General features: G+C 36.3%; 1 protein-coding gene across 2 annotated transcripts in view; it reads left to right on the top strand.

The window, feature by feature from the left end:
- Window positions 1-6,967: 6,967 nt before the first annotated feature.
- The window catches only part of LOC128025380 (cAMP-specific 3',5'-cyclic phosphodiesterase 4B), a 56,635-nt gene continuing 47,041 nt past the window's right edge, over window positions 6,968-16,561 (top strand). Inside the window, exon 1 of one of the 2 annotated variants that reach the window (XM_052611704.1) lies at window positions 6,968-7,065. In XM_052611704.1, the coding sequence (XP_052467664.1) occupies window positions 7,024-7,065 (42 nt within the window). In that variant the 5' untranslated portion in view covers window positions 6,968-7,023. The remainder of the gene's footprint in view (window positions 7,066-16,561) is intronic. The other variant, XM_052611709.1, reaches the window with a different exon arrangement.

Raw genomic sequence — 16,561 nt, 5'->3', positions numbered from 1 at the left:
GTTGCAAGTATTTATGCATAATTTACTGTCAATAACTGTTATTGCTTTAGTAAGTACACGTGATGTGTAAAAATGATACTGTAAAAAAGTGTTACTAATAAATGTTTATATATGTGTGTGTGTGTGTGTGTGTTTGTATTTTAAATGTAACATTCCTGTGATGCAAAGCTGTATTTTCAGCATTACTCCAGTCTCCGGAGTCATATGATCCTTTAGAAATCATTTGTATATGCTGATTTGCTGCTCAAAAAACATTTCTTATTATTATAATCAAAGTTAAAAAAGAACTTCTTAATATTTTTTGGAAACAGTGATACATTCTGTAACATTATAAACATCTTTATTTAGTAGCCAAATGATTAGCATCTTTAAAAACAATCTGAAATAACAACTGACACATAATATCTTGGCATATAGCTATCTTTGTTAAAATATTGGTTGAGTTGGGCAGTGACTTTCATGTCTGATTTCATATCATATTTTATACTATACTGTAAAAATTGAGTGTAATTTATACTGTAAAATAATGTAAAAACATGTTTTTTTTACTAGGTTAACAGTAAGTTCCTAACTATATACACAGTAAAAACTCTAAAGGATCAGACCAGATATTTTGCATAATTTTACAGTAAAATGCTGTTAGCTGGTTTGAAATAGAATACAAGTAATAAAACATCAAATCAATGTACGGTGAAAAACTCTAATCTGATATTCCCAGAATTCCCTGCAAAACACTCCACATTTTAAAGTATTTTGTTTAAATAATCATATTTCTTAACGGGAATGAGTCTGTGCACCTTCTATATGTTAGTGTATTCTTCAGCCTGTGGAAAAGCTTCATGCGACTTTCTCTTTTACCACCTGCATTATTACGGTGGCTGTCAGTATAGATTAAAGGTATAAAACAGATTTGAGTAGCAGTGTGTGTTGTTGAATTGGCTAGTTTGCATTCACATTGGCTTCCCAAAGACAGTTTCATCCTGGAATCCATTTAATGGGCTAAAAGATTTGTCCATGCTGGATGTGGACATAGTTGACTAATTCATACTCTGAGAATCAGTGAGCCATGTTGACTTCTTAATTGTTCTCTTTAGTCTTGACATGTCATTGAATGTTATATGAGGTTATGAAAGCCATGTTGCTATAGATACAGGCATCACGCACTACACTAGAAACCCGTACTGTTGTTTTGGAACAACGTTTCAATCTCGCAGGCTTTAGTGAAGCTTGCAATCTATTAGGAATGGACAAAAAAAACGAGCCAGGTGTATCGCCACACTCATTTAATGCTAGTAATTGCTTTAGAAATTAAAAACCCTTATTTTCATAGCTTGACTGGATTGGAATGGTTGGCAGAACAAAAATAAATAGGTCCTATTAAAGTAGTCACAAGTCTGTGAGAATCTACATGATGTACTTTTTGCTCTCAATGCATAAACTTTTATTCCAGGATACCTTATTTTATCAATCAAGTAAACAATAACCTGTGTTTTTGGTTGGACAGGAACATCATAGTGGACACAGCATGAGGATATAACCAATTGTGGAGCTGGTGAGCACCATGGATTCTTTGTTTGAGCTCAAATAACATATTGTGTCTGACTCAGTACACAATAGACGTCTGTTTGTTAAGAATAAAGATGCAAAAAGTACATTTACAAGACAAAGACAACTGCACATGTTTTGTTAACAATATTAGCCAACATGGACCAGCTTTTCCAGAAGTTGCTCATCATCACAGACATGTCTCAATACACTTAATTCACTTTGTTACTCACTGGTGCATCCAGGTCACACTTTTTATGTAATTTTACACATGTGCAGACAAGCACAGAGAATCTAAACACATTATTATTTTAAATAAATAAATCACATTTAGCAGTAGAATTGGTTGTTTAAATGACTAAAAACATTGCATTATGTATGCCAGGCCAGTAGTTGGCGATGTCACTTTGTAAAGAAACACTACCTGCGCGCACACCTATACACTGAAAACGTAATATGCATACACATATCATCACTATTTTCACAAATTTGCATTTTTGTAGTTTACACAGAGAAGATAATGGTATAGTTTTTAAAAAACCTTTTTCAAATGTGTGATTTTCAGGCCCCCAAAACAATGTTGTCATGTAAATGAATTGCCAAAACGCAGCATTAAAAGTTTTCCGTTTTCTGTTCTTCTTTGCAGGAATGCAATACGTGAATAGCAGGCACAGCAGGTACAAGTAGAACCGTAGTTATATATGGGTACAATAAGGATCATCCTCACAGTACACAGTAACCAAAATGGCATCTCAGTGTGGACGAAATGCCAAAAGGCATTTCAAAGGCAATTAAAAGGCAAACAGTTTTGTCATTGATGAGTTTAGTCTGTGTGCTCTGTGAAACCCTGCATGTTGTCATTTGAAAAGGTAATGATACTCATGAAAGTGTAGAAAAACACTTTATTTGAGAAAGGGTTGTTCAACTACTCCGTATAATGGAATATAACCAGACTGTAACCATTTGGGGATTTTCTTATACTTGGCTTTAGACAAGTGGTTTTCAATTATTTTATTTATATACTTGAAGGAATATTTCATGGCCGTATATTAGCTGTGCTTTTGTTCATGTGCTATTGATTTAAATAAGACTTATCTTAGTAAGAGTTGCTTCAATCCCATCATCTTGCATTGTTATTTTACATGTTATAAACCAGAAAATGGGTCAGCTCACTTCTGATAGGGTGACAAACAGCAGGGGGAAAACTATGCCAAATCCACACAATCAAATGCAATAATCATGCCAAGTTAGGACAGCAAAGTCAAAAGGGAGTAGAAAACATTTCCCTATCTTTTCTTATTGACGTCAAATGTTTTGCATCCAATCAAACCCAATGATGTTCAGATTCTCTTGGCATAAGCTATTTATATTGGCTCCAGTGTTTATTAATTTGTTACACTGCTAAATCAAACTTCTGTTGCGTTTATACACTTTAAGCCTATGTCTGGTTAAACATTTGCAAACATCTCTCCATATGAAACACCAGCCTTACAGATGGATGGATGTACCAAAATTCTTCAAGATTTTAGAAGCATGCAGGGAAAGATACAGTACATCCAAAATAAGTATTTAGATGCCTTAGTTGGTCAAAAACTAATGCTTGGAGAAAGTTGAGTGTTTCAGATGGCCAGGGATCTGTAAGGCAGGGACAGAGCCATCTGTTGTGGCTCAGGAACTCAAAGTCATACAGCGATCCAGTTAGACTTTGATCTCAGTGCCAATGAGACATTGTTGTGGCACTGTTTGAAACTGTGATTCACTGTCATCATCTGGCCAACCTAAACAAGCTTAAATATATATATATATATATATATATATATATATATATATATATATATATATATTATATATTATATATATATATATTATATATTATATATATATATATATATATATTTTTTTTTTTTTTTTTTTTTTTTTTTTTTTTTTTAAAAGAATAGGCAGACATTGTTAACAAACTGTATATGCAATGATGGCAGTTAACCCCAAAATCTTAATGTAACAATTTTCTTGGCTATTTTTTATTCTTCTATTTCTGTTATAAAATGAAAGCAAAGCAAGATTGTTGACAAGTCATTGAATATATTGTAAGGCACTGTACACTAATTATACTGTATATTAATAATTTACTGTCACTGTCAGTGACTATTGGTTTGTATAGTCCTTTGTGGAAGTTAGAAATTAATGGGGGCTGGGGGCTACAGATACCACTGAAATTAGTAAAAAAACAAAAACAAAAAAAAAGGCCCCCAAAATTGAAAATGTATTTTAGTTCTTTATATTTATAACAAAGAATATTGTTAAGCAATATCGCACAAGTGCTGTTTTTCCAAACGTAACATTGATTCAACCATTTTGAAAAAGAAAATGGTTACGGTATGATTCAGTGCAAATACATTTAAAGTGACCAATACCCTATAGCTTTTTGGACTAAATGGACTCATGTAAATGATGGTATTTTATATTTTCCAGACTGCATCAGTCACCCCATTTGACACAGAGCACAACTTAATTTTTTCCTCTATACCTGTAATAACATAGGGTAAAATAAAAAAGCTAAATTAACTAGTTAACTAACTACAATTGACTAGCTTGCTTAAATTTGAGTTAAGGTTGACTAGCTAGCTAAGATAAACCAAACATTGACAAATTAGCTGATAGTTCAATATTTCAATATTAAGCGGCTGAAAGCTAGTTAAAATTAAGCTGTCCTAATTGTTCACATTTCCAGAGTTAATAAACATATAGTGTAAAACATATTGTGCCTGTTTTACTCAATAAAATTGAGGCAACTATTTGCATCAGCTGTTTGAGTATTTGAACTTAATTTTTGTTTGTTCTATTTGACTTTACCTGTATTCAACTTGCACTCTTCAGTAATGGCCTTCAGTGGTTTCAGTAATTCTTATTAGCATAATGAAAAATAAATTATTTATACATCATTCATATAAATAAATAAGTCCCAAAACATTTTTGTTCCTGTTTCAGAACATTCAATAATGTTTACAAAAACAGGGTAGGGGGGGTGCTTTTAAAACATAAAGAAAGGACAGATTTAATGTTCTGCTAACATTTAATAACATAACTTAATGGGAACATTAGCAAAACACTCTTTGAATATATTTTTGTTAGCTGGGTTACCAGATATTAGACATTTGAAAATGCAAATTCTATTTGCATTTTTCTATTTAAATTTTAAGACATCCATTGCAAGTACAATAACCTATTTATTTTTCTCTCCGGTATGGACGTACACAATGTGTGATTCTATTAAGGGTTTAAGCATGTAGTGCTGAAAGCCTGTTGTGTTTGTAAGGAGTTGTATTATTATGTTTATTTTCAGATTACTTTGTTTGCATGTTTCTCAGATAATTATTTTTATATTTAAGCAAATCCATAGGGGGGTGTGTTTACATTTGTTCAACAGTAAAGATCTATATAATAAATACCCATTTGTAATCAGCCAAGCATTCTAAACTCAGTTCTGTTGATTAAAATGGGTGTTATTATCCTATTTCTGTGAGAAATCTAGTGTTGCTGTATCGAGCTGCTTACTTAGACATTGTTTAAAGTGTGCCAAGCTCTAAAGAACTTTCCACCCAAGATTGATGGGCAATTTATTGAAACATGAGGACAGGTGCCAACTCAGGTGCACACACACTCTCACACACACACACTCACACAAGAAGACATTTGGTGTCAACGAAAAAATGCTGAAGACTCAAAATGACTGTGTATTTAGTTTCCCAGGTCCATTCCACACCATCTCTATGCAATTCGATGAACAATCATTATACTCTATGGAAGGATCAGTAACAGTTAACTTTTTTTTTTAAATATAATTTGATATCAATAGTTATCATGACCAATTTATGATCATTATTTCTTTCAAGTTTAAATGCAGATTTTTGCTCAAACTTAAAAGTTGTAGAAACCAGACCAGAACCTTCTTTGAATTTTTGATTTTCCTTAACAAAATAAATATTGTAATAGAAAAAATATTTCTTAGTTTCTGCATGTTCTAATGAGTGATATTGTTTAAAATCATCAACAGGTTTGTCTTGACTTTAACTTTTAAGCACAGTTCACAGTGCAGGTTGCAATATGATTAATATTACAATTTTTTGTCTCTTAGAAATCATTATTTGACAATAGCTTGAGTTTACCGTAGTAGTATCTTGAGTTTGGATGCAGATGTCAATTTATGTTCATTATAAAAAAAAACAGTAATATCTGTAGAAATTTCAATAACTACATTTTATATTGTGAAATATAATTTTTATGACTGTTGAATTTAGTTTTATTAAAACTAACCACTGGTCTTCCATAATAGCATACATTTAGATCATGATAATAACCCCAGTTAAAACCACACCTCATATAGCACCTCAATTCTATGCTATTCTAGGTATTTTTTATGAAAAACAGTAGTCCAAATATATTTAGTATGATGCACAAACACTATAGCTTAATCACACAAAATAGCATGTAATTATATTCCATTACTCCTTCAAAAACTGTCAGGGTTTGCAAGGGAGGAACTCAGGTGCAGACAGGAAGTAACTCAACACAGGATTTATTATACAAAAAGGGAAAAACAAAACCCACGAGGGGGAAAACAGGACTAGGGCAGATACAACAATAACTAAACAGGACTGATTAATCAAGATAAACAAAGACTCAAAACAGGAGAACACTAACTACAAATAACACTCACGGTTATACAGGATACAATATCTCAATCACAGGTGAGGAACACACACACACAATGAACCGACGCAAGACAGAGCACACTAGGAAAGCTAAATAGGGGAACAATTAAGAGACAACAGGTGGCACAGATAAGGCAATCACAACAAGACAAGGATAACAAGGGGGGCGGGGCAAGGGAACGAGACAACACAAGCACATGGCCCAAAGACAAGGCCATGTGCTTGTACACAAAACACGGGTCTGCCATGATCCTGCCTCAAGGCTAGGAAAAATCAAGGACACAAGGGCAGAATCATGACAAATACATTTATTGCATGTCTATAATATAATAAAATACAATTAAAACATCCCACATTTCAGCCACAACACCATGTCAATGTTACTACAGTAAATCCACGGTAAATGATGGCGATTTAGTCTGAATCGTTGAGCACAGTAGTGTTTCTCCTGTTTGTCATCACTATTTTTTCTGCCTTTAAACCAGTTTCAGTCATTGAGTCATCTGTATTCTTCGCCGAATTCAAGCACATTGTTTATAATTTGATGTTTCTTTGGTTTATCACTTTATTCTAACGTTACTGAACACAAGAAATTAACAATCAAAACTGAAAAAAATTGTGACCTTATAATTTGGCCCAGTGGAGGGTTTGATGAAAAAGTATGCTAATGTGTTTTTTATTTTTTACTTTTTTTTTCTGGCTACAGTTCACAGCAGAGTCCCAAGAGACAGAAGAACCTTCTGAGCTTGAGCTGTCAGCAGAGATCATGAGGAAGAGCCGGAGCGTTTTAGCAGTGACACCTAGTGATGTGAGACATTACATGAATACATAATAATGCTATGCTGTGATTTTGTTTTTTATTCTGCCCCCAATACACACAGAGGTCAATGTTATTTAGATGATTAAAAAATTATTATTATTATTTTTCTCCTAGTTTGCCTTTTGTAGGTTTTACATATGAAACAACCATGTTTTCTCTGCAATAACATCCTGTGTTCCTATGATTTCTAGAGAAAGAACTAAAATAATCAACAAGCTCTAGGCAAGTGTGTCTACAAGAACATAAACAACAAAATTAACCACACATATGCACACACAAAATATTAACAGCTATTTATGAGGAACATGGGAAAAGATGGCAGGCACCATAAAACCTTACCAGAGGAAAGAAGGACAGAGTCAAAAAAAACGGCAGTCATTCGTTTGTCTTCTTGATGTTTTTAATTACCTGAACTAAAGTTGGTTTTAACCAAATTAGGCTTTGAATTCTAATTTACATAATATTAATTAAACTCTTCTATTCAAAGGTGAACTGTAACACCCCCACCCCTTAATATTTATTCTTCAGTTAGGATTAGGGTAAATCAGCATAGAAACAAAGAAATGCCATTTACTCATTTTACTTCCAAAAAGTGAGGTAAACTTGATTTTGTCCATTGGAAAGTGGAAACTATGTGCTAAATTGCAAATCTCAACTGCTTGGTATGTATATTGTAAAAAATAGTAAACTATATTATCACCCAGTGCTTCTCAATGAATCAGAATGTCGTGAAAACATTCATTTATTTCATTAATTCAACTCAAATTGTGAAACTTGGGTATTAAATAAATTCAATGCACACAGACTCAAGTAGTTTAAATCTTTGGTTCTTTTAATTGTGATGATTTGGCTCACATTTAACAAAACACACCAATTCACTATCTCAACAAATTAGAATATGGTGACATGCCAATCAGCTAATCAACTCAAAACACCTGCAAAGGTTTCCTGAGCCTTCAAAAAGGTCTCTCAGTTTGGTTCACTGGGCTACAAAATCATGGGGAATACTGCTGACCTGACAGTTGTCCAGAAGACAATCATTGACACTCTTCACAAGGAGGGTATGCTACAAACATTCATTGCCAAAGAAGCTGGCTGTTCACAGAGTGCTGTATCCAAGCATGTTAACAGAAAGTTGATTGGAAGGAAACCATTTGGAAGAAAAAGATGCACAACCAACCGAGAGAACTGCAGCCTTATGAGGATTATCAAGCAAAATCGATTCAAGAATTTGAGTGAACTTCACAAGGAATGAACTGAGGCTGAGGTCAAGGCATCAAGAGTGACCACACACAGATGTGTCAAGGTATTTGGATAGAGTTGTCATATTTCTCTTGTTAAGCCCCTCCTGAGACATCTTACCTGATCTAAGGAGAAGAAGAACTGGACTGTTGCCCAGTGGTCCAAAGTCCTCTTTTCAGATGAGAGCAAGTTTTGTATTTCATTTGGAAACCAAGGTCCTAGAGTCTGGAGGAGGGGTGGAGAAGCTCATAGCCCATGTAGCTTGAAGTCCAGTGTTAAGTTTTCACAGTCTGTGATGATTTGGTGTGCAATGTCATCTGCACCCCCCGTTATGGGACTCACAGCTGAAAGTGCTCTACCTAACTTATAATTGTAACAGTTTCCTACTTCAGTGTGTTACAAACATAATTTTGGTGTCTTTGGAAAGTTTAGTTTAGCAGCAATCCCCTTTACCGAAAAGCGCGCTACTCTAACATGAGAGTTGAGCACCAAAGCCTTATTACTATAGATCGAGTTGATGACTCTCAAACATTGTTTTGGGATTCACCATTCCATCTATGAGCTGCTCTATCAGAGTGCCATGAGAGTGCCAGAATTTAAAATCCATGTGGGTTATGGTAAGTTTGCACGTGAAATCTTTGCGCACTTTCTGAAATCCACACTTTGGTAAGTTTGCACTCTAGTACTCTGCATTCTTACTAAAAATCCTATATTGTGGGTGCTTAGTGCGGTTGCTTCGTGCCTTTTCTTGAGATGGTAAAAGGCCTGTTCATCTTGGGCACTGCTCCACCTATGTATCCTCAGATACCTATCTAAACAGGGTGTTGCTATTAGGATCTGTTGAGACAGTTCCTTCAGCAAGCTTATGCAAGAGCAAGTGGTAGCCCCTGTGTGACAGGAAAGACTTCTTATAAAATACTAGGCTCTTTGCCGTATCCCTTTAAAGAAATCTTTCCCCGGGTCGAGGCCCTAAACAGGTAAGTTGGGTATGTAGCCTAGGCCTTTTGCCATAAGGGATGAAGTCACGGACAACCATCTAACATCCCAGGGGCAACTCCCATGGAAATGGTAGAGTTGGTACTTAGTGCTCACCATGATTCTGGCCTGCACTCCCCTCAGCATGGTGGTGTGGGTGTACTGTTCCTCATAGCGACCCCTAGAGGATGCAGTTCGAAGTTCCCTTGAAAGGGAATGTCTCAGGTTACGAATGTAGCCATGGTTCCCTGAGTAGGGAATAAGACATTGCGTCCTCTAGCTCCCTGCCATGCTTCGGACGCAAGCTTCAGACGAAGAAGTGAATGACATGTTCTCCCGGTGCATATTTATAGTCGCACCGATAGTGATGTCAGGGGCTGTTGCCGGCCAACATGTTGGTGTTTTTTCAATGTATGCATGTGTATGTATGGGTCACAACGAGGCATTTCCCATAGTGACCCCTAGAGGACGCAGTGTCTCGTTCCCTACTCAGGGAACCATGGTTACATTCGTAAACTGAGACGTTTTCATTTTAATGCTGAATTTATTGTGCAGAGATAAATGTATATTGATTTCTCAGAAGAGTGAAAACATTGTCGCTTAGTGATGCTTTCAAGACATTGCTCTGTTTGTTTAAACACCCCGGAACTTCTGCCTCAACCAATGCCATGATTTTGACACGGAATGACTGTTTGTCTGAGTAATGGCTGGTGGTACTTTAGTTGGGCAGAAGTGGCAGTGAAAGTGTTTGGGTAAACGTGCATCATTTCTCCTTCTGGTGGATTAGTCTCACAGAAATTACAGACAAGAAATGTATATACTAAGTATTTTCTGTTTTATGCTGTGCTTTTATGTTATGACAGTCGGTTTTTGTCTTTGAAAAGTAAAAAAGAGCCTTGATATTGTTTGACTGAGTTGGCAAAACCTTTGGGAGATTCCATAAAACAGTTCTGGATTAGGTTCTTGTACTTGGAAGAACAATACCTTCACTTTTTCAATAGTTTATTTGCAAGTACACATGCACAATGAAGTGAAGTAATGAAGCTGATATTGATTGTCTGTTAAAAAAAAAAAAAAAAAAAGAAAAGAAAAAAAAAACCTCTCCAATAAACTTTTATTTCCATTTATTTAAAAAAATTACAGTATAGATTTCCACATGTATGTGCACAAGTTGCTGTACTAGGATGGTTGCTAGGATGTTGCTGTGTAATTGCTAATGGTTTTGAATGTATTTTTGTTTGTTTGTTTGTTTGTTTTACCACATTGTTATGCAGTTGTTGAAATGGTTGCTTATTGGTTCAAGTCAATTAAGTGTCCTAAGACATACACAGAACAACGCAGTGATGCTAAAATGTTAAAGAAAGTTGTCTGCATCAGACAAGTCAAACAAATGTAGCCCGAACAAGTGGAAAGAATGTTAATTGTAAATGACCTTACCATATAGCTACATTGACTTTTTTTTTCTTTTTTTCTTTTTTTTTATGGTTGTTTCAAAGCAGCTTTACAGTAATAAACAGGAAAATAATGGTATTAGTGTTAAAGAATTCATAAATTATAAAGCAAATTCAATTTGTACAGTACAAGCTGTATTTCTCCAATGTTATTACTACATCCTTTTTTATTTAAATGCATCTCTGATAATAATATCTAGAGCTATTTTTGAAATGTTTGTTTCAAATAAACAATTGTTTGTCAGTTTCTTACTTGACAGATATCGAAACCTTTGTAGCCTGGTTTTAGTGCTGTGAATGTGAGGCAGAAAGGTGTGTGCTGTGACTATGACTCAGAGGCAAAAATGACCGCTGGAAGGCAGGGGAACATAGAGGACATGCTGTCCATCTGTTTCTCTCAGCGAGGGAGAGAATCTATTTGTCTGATGCTTGTAATTTCTTAGGGCCTTATCGATTTGTACGTTAGCTTTTTTCCCCCAAACTGCAGGGCTTAAAGTTACACCACTAATCCACTCTCAATAGGCAGGCACATTTTTTCAACTTTAAAGGGTTAGTTCACCCAAAAATGAAAATGATATCATAAATTACCCCCCCCCCCCCCCATGTCATTCCAAACCTGTAAGACCTTCATTCATCTTTAAAACACAAATTAAGATATTTTTGAAGAAATTCAAGAGCTTTCTGACCTTGCATAGAAAGCAACAGAACTACCATTGTTCAAGGCCCAGAAATGTAGTTAGGACATCATTAAAATAGTCCGTTTGACATCGTTGGTTCTACCGTAATTTTTTCTTGTAATGAAGCTACAAGAATACTTTTTGTGCTCAAAGAAAACAGTCTCTGCTACTGTTATTCACGAGCGTACCACGACACATGCGTGTGATCCTGTTAACATAGAACACGCGTGTGCTGCGGCTTGTTTTCAAGCAGAGGAATGCATTGAGTTGTTGAATAAAGACGTTATTTTTGTTTTGTTTGCACACAAAAAGTATTCTTGCAGCTTTATAAAATTATGGTTAAACCACGAAACAAAGGTCTCAAGGGTTTGGAATGACATGAGGGTATGCAATTAATGACAGAATTTTCATTTTTGGATGAACTATCCCTTTAAATGCTTGAAGTGGATTTTGTGAGGTCCAAAAGGAAGTAAAGCATTGGTTTTCCAGACATATCCAAACCCCCCAAGGCCCCATCCTTCTATCCCTGAGCTCTGTCCGTGCGTGTTTATTGACAAGCCTTGTAGCTTAACCCTCAGTCATACTCAGCATTAAGGAGTCATTAGGTTGCCATGGTAATCGATCCTCCCAGCTATCGTCCATGTATCTTTATTTCTCTTTTATATATTAGTTTTTTTAATTTGTTTACTGGATCAATGCCTTTGGGTAGCCTTAACCTTTACCTTGTTTTCCTCAATTCGGCCATTGAAAATGTCTAATCTTCTCTCTCTGCCTCATGTTTTTCTCATTAAGCCCAGAGCATAGCAGCCTTTAATGCTGTCTGAGCTGAGGAGATGTCACTTGTACTGCAATGGTTATAACATCTGTAAAGCGTGATATGAGTATTAGATGATACTTCTCGTGGGATTCCCCTTTACTTTCTATTAATTTCTCCTTCATTTATTAACTTGGCTATATGAAGCCATTATTTCATGACCTTCATAATTGCTCAATAAAACAGTATATCACAGTATAGCAGATTAACAAAGGTTATGTCATGTCATGTCATGTTATGTCATGCTATGTCATGCTTTGGCATTGCAGTAATATACTTTATTTATTTATTTATTTATTCATAAACAAATGAAAAAAAAAATGAATTAATGATTGATATTTTCAGTGCAGCTTTGTAACTTAAGAAGAAAAAAACATATAAAACATATAAAAACATATATATATATATATATATATATATATATTCATCAAAGAATACATTTCTGCAAAAATATGAAGCAAGAAAAATCTTTTTTCATCATGATAATAATAAGCACTATTATTAATATTTTTCCACTGTTAATGATTGATAATAAATGAGAAGCAAATCAGCATATTAGAATTATTTCTGAAGGATCATGTGATACTGAAGACTGGTATGATAATGCAGAAAATTCAGCTTTTCAAAACAGGAGTAAATTACATTTTACTATATATTCAGATAGAAAACAGTTATTTTAAATTGTAAGAATATTTTACAATATTACTGTTTTTACCATTTTTTACCAAATTCTAATATGTATAATAATTTGTATAAAAAACTCTAGTACACTAAATATAACCATTATGTACAAATATACATAATAAAATAATAAATTTTTTGCTACTGACTGTTAAATTTAAAATACTAAAAACTAAAACATAAGTAAAAAAAAACAAAACAAAAAACAGGCACATTACATGAGAATTTTGAATGAGAATTACCCTTAATGGTGTCCTATAATAGAATTTTCTTCATGCAAAATCAAATTTATTTATTTGTTTCCTCTGGTTTCAGGATGAAATATGACCCAGACTCGTTCTAGACAGGTTTCATGAGATTCATCCAATTACTGCTGTGTCAGTATATTTCCCAGAATTATAGCTAGTCCTAAACTCATGTTCATACTCAGCCAATTAAACAGAAGCAGTTGCTGTTTTCTCTCTCTCAATGTCTAGATTGCCATCCGCTAGTTAATCTACAGGCCGTGCTCAAGGAATTCCTGGTAACACCCCTCTCTTCTGGTCAATTCTAATTGAGCTATATTTTTGTGGTGATATATTCACTCTTCAGCTATAGGCTGTTACAAAGGATGTTGTCCAGCGGCTACACTGACAGTGATGTGCAATCACACTGAGGGAGCCAGCCGTTAAACACGCTGTATCTATAAAGAACTGTCAGTAGATAAAGTCAACATGCTGGAGCAGTAGAAACTGAACAGTGCTCGATATAAGTCATGTAGCATAAATGATGCCTAGGCTTCTTCACTGACATCAACCTGAACAAACCAAGATAAGAATACAATTTATGGACCAAGCTGACTGATAAAGTCCAGTACAGGTGCCCACTGTTGTGTGTTTCATAAAACTTGTGTGTTTGTATTGTAATATATTTGTGTTTTATAAGCAAATTTCTAGTTTTATGCTCCCCAAGGGTGCATTTATTTGATTGAAAATGCAATAAAAGCAGTAATATTGTGAAAATATATTTTAAATATCTATTTTCTATTTTAATATATTTTAACATGTAATTTATGTCGGTATTCAAAGCTGAATTTTCAGCTTCATAACACCCATGTTCAGTGTCATATGATCTTTCAGAAAACATTCTAATATGATGATGATTTATTTTTGCTGATTTATATTTTTGTGGAAACTGTGATATGCTGCAATTCAAAGGTTTAGGGTATGTACAATTATTATTACTTTTATTTGACAAGGATACATTAAATTGATCAAAAGTCACAGTAAAGGCATTTATAAGGTTACACAAATTTCAATTTCAGATAAATGCTGTTGTTTTCAACTTTCTATTAATCATTTAATAGAAAGTTAATTGCAGCACATAAACATATTAGAATGATTTCTGAAGGATCATGTAATGATGCTGAAAATTCAGCTTTGATCACATTTTTTATAATTGCACAATAGAAAAGTGATTTTAAATTGCAATAATGATTCACAATGTTTTTACTGTATTTTTCAAATAAATGCAGCCTCGGGCAGCAGAAGAAACTTATTTCTTTTGTCCGTTTTATTTTGTGTGAAACAGGATATTCAGCAACAGGAAATAATGTATGATGGGAATTTTATCTGTCAAGAATGTATTGGATTGTATATAACACATGGTTTTAGGGGAAGGGCTTATAATCAAGAGTAGTTGAGCACGCTACAGACGCGTTTGTGGATGGTTCATGCCCACACTGGAAGCGTGACCATGGCAACACTATGATTGCGTCTCTCCTTTCTTAAAGGGAAAGGAGCAGACCCTTCTGTCACTAACGGTCCCGGTTTCTCTGCTATGAGTAGAGGACTGCCGGCTAGTGCTCTGGGAGATTTGAAGGTGACAGTGTGAGCTTCTCCGCTCCGCCATGCCCTTCTGCTGCGCTTGTCCTGTGCAGCTGCTGGGTGATTTAGTTGGGCTGTCTTATGGCAGTCCCAGCATGTCATTTGGTCTGCTGCCGGGGGATCAGATGTCGAAGATATAAGTTCCCAAAGCTTACAGTACTGTGGGCCAAGCTTCCTCTGCCCATGGCATTCCTGCAAATTCACCAAGCCAAGGACTTAAAATGCACTAGAATAATACCGACCCGGGGTTGATGCAGGGCCTGTGCACAGCAACTTACTTCGCCCTCCAGGCGTTGGAAGTCACAAACCAGTCCCTAGGGAAGTCAGTGTCCACTCTGGTGGTCCAGTAGTGCCATCTCTGGCTCATCCTGGTTGAGATGAGAGACACAAAGTGCGGTGCCCCTCGCATCCGGCTGCTAAATCCTCCTAGAAGACGACGAAGCAGCCCTGACACGGGCCACCCGGAGATGTGGGAGACTGCTCTTCAGGAGGTGGCGGGGACAGCACCGCTTCTTCCCCCGTGGAGGGCCGGGAAGAGAATCTTCTTTTTCCTTGTCTTTTTGTTCCTCAATGGCTTTTTTTTTTTTTTAAAGAGCAGTTTCCTTTTCCTCCAGGCTTGTGGGTCAACAGTGAGCGATGCACTGCTTCCTCACTCTCATTGATGCACCACTGCAGGTACATCGGTTGTCCCTTTGGTGCCACTCGTACAGAGCTTGAGCACATGGCTTGCGCTGCCCAACCCATCCTGTTGGCTCACAAGCCGACCTCCCAAGTTCAATGGCATTCTCGAGACTTCGGTGGCAGTTCGGAACGCCTCTGTCTTACGTGAGGAGATTGCTGTTCTGTTGGCAAAGGATACAACCAACCCAGTCCTTCCAGCCAAGATGAGGAAGAGATTTTAAAGCCCTTACTTCATTGTGCCCAAGAAAAGCAGTGGCCTTCGCCCTATCTTGGATCTGCGAGTCTTGAATCAGGCCCTTCACCAGTTCCCGCTCAAGATGTTGATGCAGAAATATATTATCAAATGTGTTCAAACCCATGATTGGTTTGCAGCAATCGACCTGAAGAATGCTTACTTTCATGTCTAGATATTCCTTGTCACAGACAGTTCCTACAGTTTACATTAAAGGGTCAGGCGTGGCAGTACAAGGTCCTCCCCTTCGGGGCTCTCCCTGTCCCCCCATGTCTTCACGGAGCGCGCAGAGGGCACCCTTGCCCTACTATGGGCAGCGGTGTAATGGTTGGGTTTTAGGAAAAACACAAGGAGAGGGTAGGATCCAATTGCAAAGTATGTTTAATAAACTAAAAGGGTAAATACAAAATAAACAGTCCAGGAAGCCAAACAAAACAAAACAAAACAAAAGAGGGAACCGGATGAAACGGGAACTCGGAGGAACGAGAAGGTAAGGGGAAGTCTCGGGAGATGAGAACATTCGTACACATAGGGTAAGGACTCCATACAAACAACAGAGAAGGACAGCTATATATAAGGAGACTAATGACAAAGGATTGTCAGCACCTGTGCGATTTAATTGGAGGACAATTACTGTGAAGACAGGACCAGACTAGAGGAATTAAAGTGCCTATGGTGAAGTGCCTAAGGAGAAGTGAGCTCACTAGGGAACACCCAGGAAAACAGAGACTGACAGCGTGACAAGCGGGCGTCAGGATCCTCAACTCGATGACTGGCTCATTATGGCCCGGTCGCAAGAGAAGGTGTGCGATCACAGGGACTTCATGCTTTGGCACCTCAGTCAGTTTGGGCTTCAGATCAAAAGA

Source organism: Carassius gibelio, chromosome A2, assembly GCF_023724105.1.
Source record: "Carassius gibelio isolate Cgi1373 ecotype wild population from Czech Republic chromosome A2, carGib1.2-hapl.c, whole genome shotgun sequence".
Lineage (NCBI taxonomy): Eukaryota > Metazoa > Chordata > Actinopteri > Cypriniformes > Cyprinidae > Carassius > Carassius gibelio.
This window is presented reverse-complemented; position numbering and strand designations above follow the sequence as displayed.